We start from the raw sequence: 14,742 nt of genomic DNA, 5'->3' as shown, positions 1-14,742 counted from the left end.
TCAGGTTAAGAACTTTGCTTCAGGATGAGAACAGAAATCGTGCTCCGGCGGCGCAGCGGCAGCAGGAGGCCCCATTAGCTAAAATGGTGCTTCAGGTTAAGAACAGTTTCAGGTTAAGAATGGACCTCTGGAACGAATTAAGTACTTAACCCAAGGTACCACTGTATAAGCTTTTAAGGTCTGGTTGTTGCAATCTGGGAGCCCCAAAGACCATCAAATAGTTCACCTTTTTAATTTTGTGGCAACAATTTAAGATCAGTGTGTGCATGCATTGCAATATAGTCCATAATGCAAGATGGTCCATAAAAGCTTATGCCGCAATAAATCTGCTAGTATTTAAGATGGCAAAAGACAGTTGTTTTTAACTCACCTTATTTCATTGGTAGTTTTATCCATTGGCACTAGGTGGCACATTAACACCATTTCCTGATAGCTGTGCAAGAGCAGCCTTTCTATAAGATATATACAGCATAGGGCCTTTAGGAGGGGGGGTGGGAGCTTCTACCAGATTTTGTAGTAGTCCATTCAAGTCAGAAGATGTGGTTATATCCAACTGCCTGCATTAAACCCATTGCTTATACTCACAAAATAGGTACTTGTGTGTTTTCAAGCCAAAATACACATTCCACATTCTCATGCTGTTTAAATCCTTTGGTACCCGCTGACATAATATTATATCATGGAATTCCATTGTTTTTGCCCAAATGGTTCATTTTATATTTTTAATCTCTACTTCCCAGTACGGTTCTCTATTCTCTCACTGTCAGCAGTGTGAAGGGAAGTGAAAGAGCTTCATTGCAAATCCCTCACTGAAGCCCAGCATTGAACAAAATATGCAAACCCAGCAATGGCTCTTTAGTTACGCAGCTTTAAAACTTGCAAGGCCCATGATGTAGTGTGCAACTGGTTGGAGCGGAGCAGAAAGAATGTTGCAACTGTGCAGCTTTCCTGTAACATTTGCACAGTCTGCTTCTTTGATAGGGTGCCATACTTTAAATGCATTCAATACATAAGGTAAAGGTAAAGGGACCCCTGACCATTAGGTCCAGTCGTGATCGACTCTGGGGTTGTGGCACTCATCTCACTTTATTCACCAAGGGAGCCGGCATACAACTTCCGGGTCATGTGGCCAGCATGACTAAGCCGCTTCTGGCGAACCAGAGCAGCGTACGGAAACGCCGTTTACCTTCCCACTGGAGCGGTACCTATTTATCTACTTGCACTTGACGTGCTTTTGAACTGCTAGGATGGCAGGAGCAGAGACTGAGCAATGGGAGCTCACCCCATCGCAGGGATTCGAACCACCAACCTTCTGATTGGCAAGTCCTAGGCTCAGTGGTTTAACCCAATAGTGTTTATTTGATTTTATGCATTTAGGATATCCACCACCATCTTGGTTTGCACTGTGCCCCACCCACCCACACGGGGGGGGGGGGGATTTAACGAGAACGAGAGTCTTTTTATGCAGACTACAAATTCCATGACTCAGTGTGACTGCAAGTATAAGCACATATCAGATCTAGATTTACTCTAGAAAGAAAGGAGTAGGAATCATAGAGACAAAACTACTTAAAATGTATAGAAACTTATTCATGTATTCTACTACAGCGGCAGGAATGTTACTGGCTCCAAAATGGAAAGAAGCAGAAGAAGTCCCAGCAAAGGAAGGATGGATACAAAAACTTACGAAGTATGCAGAAATGGCAAAACTTACCGGAAGAATAAGAAATCAAGATAACAATTTTTTTATTTTTTGTAAAAGAATGGAAATGGTTTATTGAATATATACAGATAAATTATAAACAGATAAAAACATTGGCAGGATTATTGTGATAACCTGCATTTTTATAAGAGTATAAATTTAAAGAAGATGAATAAATGAGCAAATTAAGTTAAGATATGCAGAAGATATTAAAAATAAATTTAAGGAACCGTAGAAAGAGGGGGGAGGAAGTCAAGATTTGAAATGTCAAAATGATTGTAAAATTAGTGAAATGTATAAACTTGAAAAGTACAAAACAAAAATACAAAAAATACGAAAAAAGAAAGAAGTGGATGATGGAAGAACAAATACTAAGGATATTTAGTTTGTGCCAGTGGTTTTTCTGTGGGGATTCATTTTTTGAAGCTAAGTCACATTCCTCCTCTCACCGCCACTGTTGCTGCACCGAGTTCAGCATAATGTCTGCAGTGGGGAGCCTTCTGATCGTGCAGAGGTGCTGTGAGTGATTTAGAACCCGGTGTGATCAGCAAGTTTGCATGGTGAGTCAATCGCCATATACAGAGATGGCTCCATACTGCATTATGCTCAACAAGAGGATGTGAAAGGTTGGGGTAGGAGGGGGAAAGTGACTCTGGGTGGAGCTAAATGTGGACCACCAAGTCTCTTTCAATAAACTTGCCCTGAATATGCGAGTAAGGCGTAAAGAGAGCCATACTCCCAGGACTCAGCTATACAGCTGCAAATATAATGTTTTAAGTGCATTATACAAATGTGACACTAGATGGCTAATGGGAAATTCCATATACGTTTTACAACTTTTAAAAAAGCATTTTCACAGTGTGTTTTTTTAAATATCTGTGTAGATAAAGCCCTCGTTAACAATCTCAGACAAGTTATTATCACTCAGCCTAATTCACATCATTGCAAGGCTGTAACTTAGCATGAAAGTTTTTGCTATGTTGCTTATTTATTACGCCCTGGGTTGCAATGTTAACTGCCTTGGCCAGCTTTAATGGACTATAAATATGTTGAATAAATTCACTGTGTTTTGCATGCAGAGGATCCCACGTTCCACCGAGGAGGACTTCAATGTAATGGATTTGAAGCAACAAGGCTTCTCAAGATCTCCGATGCCCAAAGGTCACCATCAATCGGAGTAGACAGTGTTCGGGTAGATGGACTTTGCATACATTTCAATTAATTAATACATGGCATTTCTATCACTTTCCACCAGGGAGAGAGGCAATGCTGAATTATGAGTGGTGGGGAGGGTCCTTAGCAAGGTCTCTGTGGTGCCCGAACAGCAAACGAATTCAAAGGAAATTGGATAAAGGACTCTTTCCCTCACCAGAACACAAATCTATTGTATATTCTGAACAATAAAGAACATGGCCACTAGATGACAGCAAAACCTCAAGATCCTACAATGCAGGTAAACTTACCTTACACGAGATCCCTTTCTCTGCTTCAATATATTCCTTTCTTTCAATCCAAAGCTCTAATAGAATTTGGCATATTTAAAGGCGGCATTAGGATACACTGTGATCTCCCTTCATTCATAGGATCGCATTGCATGAATCTCTTGAGCCTGCAACAATGCAGCTTGAGGAGAGGGCAAGAGGGTGGTGGAAAAAACTGTGTGTGTGTGGGGGGGGGGGGTCCTTTTTCCACTAAGGAATAGCGATGGCCACCATTCTGGGTGGCTTTCAGAGGATTAGGTGAATTCATGGAAGCTAACCCTACCAATATATGAGATGCGGGTGGTGCTGTGGGTTAAACCACAGAGCCTAGGACTTGCCAATCAGAAGGTCGGCGGTTCGAATCCCCGTGACGGGGTGAGCTCCCGTCGCTCGGTCCCTGCTCCTGCCAACCTAGCAGTTCAAAAGCACGTCAAAGTGCAAGTAGATAAATAGGTACCACTCTGGCGGGAAGGTAAACGGCGTTTCTGTGCGCTGCTCTGGTTTGCCAGAAGCGGCTTAGTCATGCTGGCCACATGACCCAAAAGCTGTATGCCGGCTTCCTCGGCCAATAAAGCGAGATGAGCGCCGCAACCCTAGAGTCAGTCACAACTGGACCTAATGGTCAGGGGTCGCTTTATCCTTTACCTTTTTAACCCTACCAATGACTACTGTCTACAATGGCTGTATTCTTCCTAGTGTGAATCTGAATATGTTCCTGGAGACAGCAGACAAGGAGCAGTTAGGCCTTTGGTCTGATCCAACTGGCTCTAATATTTTTTACATGCAAAGCTTTAGAAGTTTGGACAGGAAAAAAAAAAACCAAAGCAAATGACAGCAAGCAGACAGTCCTGACAACTGGAATTGCGAATATTTGCTGTTAAATTTTCTACATGGTTTCATTAAAATATATAACTGATATCCATCCATCGCTGCATAAGAAAATGCAATCTGACTTCAAACTGAACTCCAAAGTCCTCGTGGATTTATTTAAAGAACACTGTTTTCAAGCCTCCCAGCTTACTGCTTTGTGAGTAGCTAGGATGATTGGGTGAGAAAGTAGGGGGTGGAGGAAGCAAGCATTGATTTCTGCTTTATCTTAACCAAGAAACAACTTTTTGCTCAGAGACGGCTTGTTAAAATAACTGTGAAGAATATCGATTTGAAAGGATAAACTGATACACAGCAAATAATCTACAACAAACAGGGCACAAGGAGAAAACCTGCTTTACTCTTGCTGGAGGGGACGGTGCAAAACTGAGGATGACAACAAAGTCTATTTTATGGTCTTGTATACACATGACGTTAGCCTGGGCTTCAGAAGAGCATTACTCTTTTTGTGTATCCTCAGCTGAACCATGGTGCTCGAAAGCTGCCGACTTCTGATCAATGGCTTTGTGGACTTTGGGGAAAGTCTGCCATGTTGGTTTCGGGATGTCTCTGGTGTTCCTGCTGAACTGAATTCTCAAACCCTAATTTGAAAATATGCTTTTGGTTGGGTTGTGAACTGGAAACTCACACTTTTCTCTCCTGTGTTGAAACTTGCCCTCCAAACTTAGGAGTTTTCTTTGTTTTAGTTGGTTCCATTAAGCAGCCATAGAGGTTCCACCGCTCGTCCATTTCTGTGTACAGTCATACCTTGGGTTACAGATGCTTCGGGTTATGCGTTTTCAGGTTACAGACGTGCCGAAACCCGGAAGTACCAGAATGGGTTACTTCTGGGTTTCAGCACTTGCACATGTGCAGAAGCACCAAATTGCAACCAGTGCATGCGCAGACGCGGCGCTGTGGGTTGCGAACGTGCCTCCTGCACGGATCACGTTCGAAACCCGAGCGTCCACTGTATTGCAAAGCAAAATTCATTTAAGATTGCAATCTTTGCATAACCAATATGTCCTATTGACATACGTCTGTGGTGGCTATTCAGGTATTTTCTCAAGAGAGAACCTGCCCTTTTGTTCTGCAACAGAAATGGGCAAGCTCTCTGAAGGACATTTCACACAGTTTCCACTAATATGTATGTGTTGGGGTGCAGAGAAGAGAACTAGCCCCGCTGTACATAGGAGAGGGCTATGTGGAGAGAGTCTCTTCCTTTAAATTCCTAGGAGTTTATCTCAGTGAAGACCTTACTTGGAAAATCAATACAACCTAGGTGATTAAGAAAGCCCAACACAGACTCCATCTCAGAATATTGCAAAAGAACAATGTCAATCAACATTTGATGATTTCCTTCTACCAATCAACAATAGAAAGTGTCCTTTCATACTGCATCACGGTGTGGTATGCTGGTTTGACATCAACTGATAGGAAGTGCCTACAGAGGGTGGTGAATACAGCACAAGATATTAGGGGCTGTCCCGTGAATCCACTGGATGACATCGTGGAAGAACATTGCCTCAGGAGAGTGAGGAAAATTCTCAAGGATGATTCACACCCTGGCCGGCACTTTCTTGATCTCCTGCCCTCAGGCAGAAGATATAGGAGCATGATTAGTCACACTAACAGGGTAATGAACAGCTTCTATATCTGGGCTGTTAGGCTGCTGAATGAAAAGGTAGCAACACGGCAACTGACTTTCGGGTTTGGTGTGTGTCAGTAAACGAGGGGAATTAAGACTAAGAGAGCTGAGTGGGGGGTGCTCGTGTAATCTCATTGTATACAAGTTGTACAAGTGACAATAAAGTATTTCAATTTCAATAAATATAATCTGCTTACCTTCATTGGAGCAAGTTGGATTGGGGTAATGCATGAAGGATCCACCATAGGCTTCGGCCTGTTTGCTGTGTCCGCTAGCAAACTATGCCACTGTTGAGGTAGTCCGGTGAACTTCTGTTCTCTGTGATCAAATCCAGTGTGTACCCTGTGTTCAAAATTTGAAGGGCCGGAAATTTCAAGCTTTTTCTTTTTCTTTCCAAACATGGTGGAAAAACCTGCGAGGACAAAGGAGAATATTACCTTGGCGCTGAAATATTTTAAGTCATTCAAGCATAATTTGCCATACTGGGTGAAACGGTTGAAAACGAGAAATTGATAAGGCTCCATGCCTATGATAGAATGTGTATGATGTCGTGAAAAAACGTCAAGCCTTTCAGATGCCGCCAGGCTCTTTGTGGAGAAATCTGAATTATGGACAGCACCAGAATTTAAGGTAGCAATATTAAAATATCTGAAAGACATTTTGCAACAAATTGTTTTCACACCAGGAGAACAGCCAAAAAGAATGGTTTCATTGAGTTTCATTGAATATGGGCAATATTCAGTGTTAGTAATGATCAGAGAAGACCCATTGAAATCAATGGCCCTGCACATGTTTGCATGCTCATCTTGGGTTTAATGCCAGCTCCATTCATCTTGGATTGCAGGCTTCCTTCTGTGACCTCAGAGCAAGCTACCCCAAGCTGGGGGAGAAAATGAATCCCCACAACGGAGTGAGCTCCCGTTGCTCAGTCCCTGCTCCTGCCAACCTAGCAGTTCGAAAGCACCTCAAAGTGCATGTTTAGTGAACCCAAGGAAAGGCAATCCCCCTTATTCTACAACTTGTCCCCATCTGTTAAATTGAGATTGTAACTAGTGGCAGCACCAGGGGGGAAACACACACACACACACAGAAACGGCAAAGTGGGTGGATGTGTTGTGTCCTTCATGTTAAGACTTTGGAACGGGCAAAAAAATCAGGATAAGTTAATGACAGCAATGGGGGTAAATGGAAGGCAAGCTCCTTGTTTGCCCCCCTCCCCAGTCCACCCTCTGACACTGCCCATTATTGTAACCACTATGATCAATATCTAAAGAAGATACACTGAATTATATTAAACGGTGGCGGGAAGGTTGCGCTCAGGCTATGGAACTCTCTTCCTTAAGGAAGCGGATTAGATCCCCTTTCTGATGGCCTTCTGTCAATGTATGAAGACCTTTCTCTTAATCCCCTTGCCTTTTTAGCTTCTGAATTCTTATCTGCCATCTTTTGTAACTGCTTTATTATATATATTAAAAAGAAATGTCATCTGCATCAGCCACCAACCATTTCATCTACAGTATATACAGAAGTGGGACGCGGGTGGCACTGTGGGTTAAACCACAGAGCCTAGGACTTGCTGATCAGAAGGTCAGTGGTTCGAAGCCCTACAACGGGGTGAGCTCCCATTGCTCAGTCCCTGCTCCTGCCAACCTAGCAGTTTGAAAGCACCTCAAAGTGCAAGTAGATAAATAGGTACCACTCTGGCAGGAAGGTAAACGGCATTTCCATGTGCTGCTCTGGTTTGCCAGAAGCAGCTTAGTCATGCTGGCCACATGACCCGGAAGCTGTACACCGGCTCCCTCGGCCAATAAAGCGAGATGAGCACCGCAACCCCAGAGTCGGCCACGACTGGACCTAATGGTCAGGGGTCCCTTTACCTTTACCTATATACAGAAGTATGGGTTCCTACACACAGTATGCCAAACAGAAAAAAAGACCACCAGAGAGACAGAAATTCTCAATTTAACTCATACAAATGAAGAAGCACTCATTTTCAGCCACTTGAAATTCTGCAGGCTTTACCGCCGTCAGGTTGTTACAGTCTGCAAGGAGAAACGTCGCGCGGAAATATTTATTTAGTTTTGATTGCTTCGGATCCTTCGGCCTCAATGGTCTCTTTTACTCAGTTAGCCGCCCCTTGGCTAGCTGCTTTTTAAACAGAGTTCTTGGGTATGTTAAGGGACAATTTGAATAATCCTCCAAGCATATCGGAATGAAGCTTGAGTTGACCTGCTGTGTAGCAAAGTGATAATCTGATTGCTTTCCTCCCGTGCTCTCCGATTGTGGGTCAGAGCCCTAATTGCCTGATTGGGGAAAGGGCATTGAATTAATTATAGTCGAAATTGTGAGCTAGGTCACGGTGTGCATTGAAGCAGATCACTTCAGCAAGAAGCACGCAGGGGACAAATCCAATCAACCTGCCAATCCATCCATCCAATCTTAGTATTTTCCTTTGGAATACAAGCATTAAATGACACCTAAGATACAGTGCACCCGCTGTTGTATTAAACAAAGCAGTGGAGAATTCCAGTGAACTTTCCTTTAAAACCCCTTTCTTTTTGCTGCACAGAAGAAAGTAATTCAGATGATCTGGAGGGGGTGGGGACGCAACCTACAGGATCTTGGAGCTTTAATCAAAAGCTGCTTGAAAAACACCCCAAGAAATTCCATATAAATATGGTGTCATAAACCCTGCAGATTTGGTTTAAAAAACCCAACAACTATGAATGGCACATGGTACAATCCCAAGCATGTTTACTTAGGTGTAAATCCCTCTAAATTCAATCAGACTTACCGTCTGGTGAGTATGCTTAGGATTGCAGCCTAAAAATGGGTTCCTGCAAAATTCCTGCCTTACAATGCAGTTCCATGCATTGCATCGAATTGGCCTCCACAGTCACTTACGGACTCATTGTTAAAACCTTGTTTACGGAAGACAATCTTACTCAGCTACGAGTGATCACCAAAGAAGAAGAAGAAGAAGACCTTGGGATTAAGCACTACAAAACTCCATGGGATGATTATGAGGAAACATGCAAAGGATTATTCCACTATACCTTGCAAAGTCTTCATTAGATGCTATCTGATTATTTGTTATTACACGTTGCTAATTTCCCCTTATATTTCCTAATTAATATCTCTTCTGGGTAAAACTTTGGTAGAATACAGAAAACAATAAAGCAATCCTAGTTAGCATTTAGTCTTAATTCACTTCAGAGGCTAGCAGACCCACCTGAGCACAGGTATGCTTAATAATAATCATAATCATAATCATAATCATAATTTATACCCCAGCCACTCTGGGCAGCTCCCAACATAATATTAAAAACACGATAACACATCAAACATTAAAAACTTCCCTAAACAGTGCTGCCTTCAGATGTCTTCTAAAAGTCAGATAGTTGTTTATTTCCTTGACATCTGATGGGAGGGCATTCCACAGGGCGGGTGCCACTACTGAAAAGGCCCTCTGCCTGGTTCCCTGTAACCTCACTTCTCGCAGGGAGGGAACAGCCAGAAGGCCCTTGGAGCTGGACCTCAGTGTCCGGGCTGAACGATGAATGGTTTTCTACTAGCCATTACTATAGACTTCACCCTTGAGCATTGTAGTTCACTGAGCGATTGGCTCATGAAGTGTATTGGCATGGAGCTCTGCCCACCCTGATTTGTTCCACATCATTCAGTAGGCCAAAGCTGACTCAGGTGTATGCAAAAGCATCTTAAGCAACTCAGCAGTGTGATCAGTCATTTTCTATCTAGGAGATAAACTGTTCTGAAGGTTGTATCCAACCAACAGTGTCGCTCAGCTGAAAGTCAGTGGAATGGAGAGGGAAGCAATTTTGGGGGATTCACCCTCCACCTACAGTCCCTGCCCCCCAGTCTGCCCTGAAGGGTCCCACAAGCCTTCCAAGTTCTGTTGATGGAATTCATACCATCAGCTGACTGACACCATACAACCCTGAAAAAGTAGAGCCAGGTAAAAACCAATGGTACCAGTTCTGTTAATGCATTGCAATTTGTCTTTGGCTCACAGCAATAATAAGGGGAAAAGAACCCAAATCTAAACTGAATTTCACCTTCCAGCACTCTATAAACCTGTCACTGCTAAATTAACTGTAATAGGTGATATTATTTCTGTACAATAATGTAAATTGCACTGTATTTCACAAGTAATACGGTGCACACCCATAACTTAATACTATTACATCCGAAACAGACTGATTTACTTGCCAGTTTAAATAAGTCTGTTGTATTTTACAGCAAGGTCGTGCATGCTGGGATAACAGCAGGAAGAAATCTTTAAAAGTGAAAGGGGATAGTACATAGCTGCAGGGTTATATGTCAATGTGTTCGCATAGGTAAAACATGACTTAAATATAGACCTTTCAGTTTCAAGGCTTAAACATTTTTCAGTATGTTCCTTACTTCTGAAAATACACCCACACTAACCACTTTGTTCACTGTTTGACTTGAGATTCTAATATAAGGGGAAATTTCCTATGCATGCCACATGGTGTTGGTAGAGTAGGGGAGCGGGTGGCGCTGTGGTCTAAACCACTGAGCCTCTTGGGCTTGCTAATCAGAAGGTCAGTGGTTCGAATCTGCATGACGGGGTGAGCTCCTGTTGCTCTGTCCCAGCTCCTGCCAACCTAGCATTTCGAAAGCATGCCAGTACAAGTAGATAAATAGGTACCGCTGCGGCAGGAAGGTAAACAGCATTTCTGTACGCTCTGGTTTCCATCATGGTGTCCCATTGTGCCAGAAGCGGTTTAGTCATGCTGGCCACATGACCCGGAAGCTGTCTGTGGACAAACGCCAGATCCCTCGGCCTGAAAGCGAGATGAGCGGTGCAACCCCATAGTCGCCTTTGACTGGACTTAACTGTCCAGGGGTCCTTTACATTTTACCTTTTTTAGGGGTGGGAGAATCTGTCAATTTTGGGTTATCATTTCCCCCATCTTAAGTTCAGCTCTCCATATTACCACATCAGTTTGTGATGATGATGATTTTAAAAGTCCTCAGGAAAACTAATCTGCATTTTAGCGAACATCTCTCCTAATACACATTTTATATGTACTGCAGCCTAATATACACCTTATTGCTAAGCAGTTTCCCGAGATAAAATGCATTTTTGCATGTAGTGTTCACTACTGTGCATGAATTTTAATGCACATTTTACCCCAGTAGGTGCTTTCAACTTGGCTGGAGAACTGCGTCACAAAATTCAGAAAACTGCATATTTCCACAAATTGCTAGCTAGGGGTGGTGGGAGTTGTAGTTCAAAAACAGCTAGATGCCCAAGTTTGGAAAACCCTGCCTTAGCACAAAGACAAATGCCTCCTTTGGTTTAGATACATACAGCACCTCAAATATGTGATGGTTTTGGTGAGGACCAGAAAGGACAATCCATCTCCTTCCATGTTCATGTGCATACATGAAGACCCTCTGCAAATGGCTGCAGTGCATCCTGTTTTGAGTTCGGTCGATGTTCCCAGCTATGCTCCAAATGTCTTCTGAGTTGGCCATTCCCGCCCCGCAGCCACCACAGTTATTGAAATCTATGCACTAATACAGCAAGAAGAAACCATTGAAACGGTTCCAAGCCATCTGGGCTTTGCCATTGTCAATGTTTCTTCCAAAGCACACAATACCTTGTTTATTGTCGAAAATGCCTTCACTGGTCACACCACAGCACAGCAGGGTTTCTTGGGATGGTTGGCCCATGAGAAACATCTAATAGAGATGCACAATGAAATAAATAAAACTAAATAAAATAAAAAAAAACACACACCATCAAAGACAATGTGGGCTTGTACAGAAAGAGTAAACGCTGGCAAAGGGTAACTAGAGAAACACTGTTGTCATTTGAGGAACAATGCTCCACCGCCTCCCGCACAATGAAAGCCACTTTTGTATTTCCTATTTTCATGCATCAGCTGACATTACAGAGCCTCTAAAACAGCACTCGCTGGGAAAAAGTGAGCCCTGTATTAGCTTCCTGGCTGACAGCCAGTGAAGGGTCAGGTGCTGCTCACATCAGTACTCTGGTTTCCAATTCCCCACATGCTGTGTGCCTCCTGGCTCTCTTATTCTCCCAGTAGTCATTTGTCCCACTACATGACACAAATCTACACCAGTGATGCAACTGAGTAGCCAAGGCAGGAGGGGAAGCATGCCAATGGTATCCAGTAAACATGGAACCGCCACTCCAGGGGAATCACACCAGCAGTCGTGGAGGAAGGGGCTTCAGTACCTGTGGCGGTGGGGGCGTGGCATAGAATCATAGAATCATAGAGTTGGAATAGACCACAAGGGCCATTGAGTCCAACCCCCTGCCAAGCAGGAAACACCATCAGAGCACTCCTGACATATGGTTGTCAAGCCTCTGCTTAAAGACCTCCAAAGAAGGAGACTCCACCACACTCCTTGGCAGCAAATTCCACTGTCGAACAGCTCTTACTGTCAGGAAGTTCTTCCTAATGTTTAGGTGGAATCTTCTTTCTTGTAGTTTGGATCCATTGCTCCGTGTCCGCTTCTCTGGAGCAGCAGAAAACAACCTTTCTCCCTCCTCTATATGACATCCTTTTCTATATTTGAACATGGCTATCATATCACCCCTTAACCTCCTCTTCTCCAGGCTAAACATGCCCAGCTCCCTTAGCCGTTTCTCATAAGGCATCGTTTCCAGGCATGCCACACGTGGGGGTGTGGCATGTCGCACGTGCGAGAGTCCCAAGTGGTAGGCGCTCGCCCATGTGAGCCATCGTCCCAACTGGGTAGGTGCCTGCCAGTGTGAGCGTCATCCCAATGTGGCGGCGCCTGCCAACTCGAGTATCCCGAGGGGGAGGCGGCCGCCCACGATGATGTCACTCCTTCCCCAGGATGGTACCTGTGCCCCCTTCCTCCACCACTGCACACCAGTATAAAGTAGGCCTTGTTCTCACTCATGTGTCCAACCCATATCTGCGCTTGGACCATTTCAGACTGTAGGCGGGGGCTTGGGTCATCTCCAGACTTCCAATGCTTTTCTGGAGGGCTTTAAGTTGTGAATGATACCTCTTGGGACTTGCAGGTAGAGGGCCTTCTCGGTAGTGGCACCTGCCCTGTGGAATGCCCTCCCATCAGATGTCAAGGAAATAAACAACTATCAGTCTTTTAGAAGACATTTGAAGGCAGCCCTGTATCAGGAAGTTTTTAATGTTTGATATTCTATTGTGTTTTTAATTTTCTGTTGGGAGCTGCCCAGAGTGGCTGGGGAAACCCAGCCAGATGGGTGTGGCATAAGTAATATATTATTATTATAATTATTATTATTAGGCAGAGGGAAGGGAGGTCAACAGTAGGCTGAGGCGGAGCCAATGGCAGGCAGACCCAACCAATTCTAGCTCTCCCCCCATTCTCCTCCTCACTGAGTTCAATCATGGTAGCTCTGAGACTAAGGAGGAGGACGCTGACATTCAGTGCCACCTTCTGGGCCAGATGGAATATGAAAGCAAGCAGCTGGGTGGGGCATTGGATTTGCCCTAATGGACTAGCCTATACGACTATAAAAGTTGTTTTGCACAAATAAAGTGGATTACAATCAGGGCCATCTTTAGCAGATGTGGCACTGGGGTGCAAGTATCAGCCCAGCACCCCCAAATTACCATGGATAGTGGGGGGGGGGGAGAGTGAATCTGTGCACTGCCAGCCATCGGAGGCGCAACTCTCCTCCATGCCACTGTGGGAGAGCAATCCCCGCAGAGACTTGGGAAGGAAGCTGCATGCATGCCAGCCATATAGTAGGCGGGGCGCAGCTTCCATCCTAAGCCTCTGCCAGGATCGCTCTCCTCCTGCGGAGGCTTGGGAGGCTAGCTGCACACCCACCAGCCATATGGTGGTCCAGGGAAAGGGGAGGCTGCCAGCAAAGCCGCGCAGCTCCCTCACTCTCTGGGGCACCCCTGAGAGGCTGGTGCCCTGGCGCGATGCACCACTAAGCCCTATGGGAAAGATGGCTCTGATTACAATGCTCTGCTGCCACCACACAAGTAAATCAGGATGAATTCAAGATGAATGCTAGTTGCAAATCAGAATGAATGCTCAGGAAAGACCAGAACCCTCTGTGTAAGCTTTGCAACAACAACAACAACAACAACAACAACAACAACAACAACAACAACAACAACATTATTTATACCCCGTCCATCTGGCTGGGTTTCCCCAGCCACTCTGGGTGGTTTCCAGCAAAATATTAAAATACAATAATTCATCAAATGTTAAAAGCTTCCCTAAACAGGGCTGCCTTCAGATGTCTTCTAAAAGTCAGATAGTTGTTTATTTCTTTGACATCTGGTGGGAGGGTGTTCCACAGGGCGGGTACCACTACCAAGAAGGCCCCCTGCCTGGTTCCCTGTAACTTCCCTTCTCGCAGTGAGGGAACCTCCAGAAGCCCCTCGGTGCTGGACCTTAGTGTCTGCAAAAGCAAATCAGGGTGGATGCTCAATAAACTGGAGGAGCATTACTGAATTCTCTTCCATATAGTTTTCCGCAACACCACACACAGAGAGAAAACTAGCATGTCAGGACAAAGGTTAAACTAGAAACGCCCCCCTGATATCTCATTTTCTGTGTGCAGAGAAGCTTTTGCATGAAAGAACATTCAATCAGCTGAGCCTCCACCTCCATGCCTGGGAGCTGTAGTTTGCTATGAGTGCTGGGAATAATAGGATATTCCTACAATTCCCAGAGTTCCCTGGGAAGAGGAACTGATCAGTAAGCCAGTTTAATTCTGTGGTGTGAGTGTGCCCACAGTCTCTGGTCCAACACAGACTCACAAAATAGCTCGCATCTCTTTTTGAAAAGGCTATCCCCAGAACAAAGTCTCTACACAGTGTTGTGTCCAGCATAACAAAATACAGTTGCTGAGCCAGTTAAGTAAATTACCATTTTCCTCTGGTCTGTATTAGAAGAGGAAATGTTGTCAATGATACTGACGTGTCAAGGACAGAGATGGTGGTGATTTATCAGGGGAGAAAGATGGGTGAAAGGAGTAATGAATACATGTT

General features: G+C 44.3%; 1 protein-coding gene across 6 annotated transcripts in view; it reads right to left on the bottom strand.

Moving 5' to 3' along the window:
- PAK5 (p21 (RAC1) activated kinase 5) overlaps window positions 1–14,742 on the bottom strand; it is a 128,769-nt gene that overhangs the window by 48,678 nt on the left and 65,349 nt on the right. For 4 of the 6 annotated variants that reach the window (XM_028722215.2, XM_028722216.2, XM_028722220.2 and 1 more), the window contains 2 exons: window positions 11,350–11,431; window positions 5,896–6,110 (listed from right to left, as the gene is read on the bottom strand). In XM_028722215.2, coding sequence (XP_028578048.1) covers window positions 5,896–6,110; window positions 11,350–11,431 — 297 coding nt within the window. The remainder of the gene's footprint in view (window positions 1–5,895; window positions 6,111–11,349; window positions 11,432–14,742) is intronic. The other 2 variants (XM_028722218.2, XM_028722219.2) reach the window with 1 other exon arrangement.

This window comes from Podarcis muralis, chromosome 3 (assembly GCF_964188315.1).
Source record: "Podarcis muralis chromosome 3, rPodMur119.hap1.1, whole genome shotgun sequence".
Taxonomy (NCBI): Eukaryota; Metazoa; Chordata; class Lepidosauria; order Squamata; family Lacertidae; genus Podarcis; species Podarcis muralis.
The sequence above is the reverse complement of the archived record's forward strand: the minus strand, read 5'-3'. Positions and strand labels throughout refer to the sequence as shown.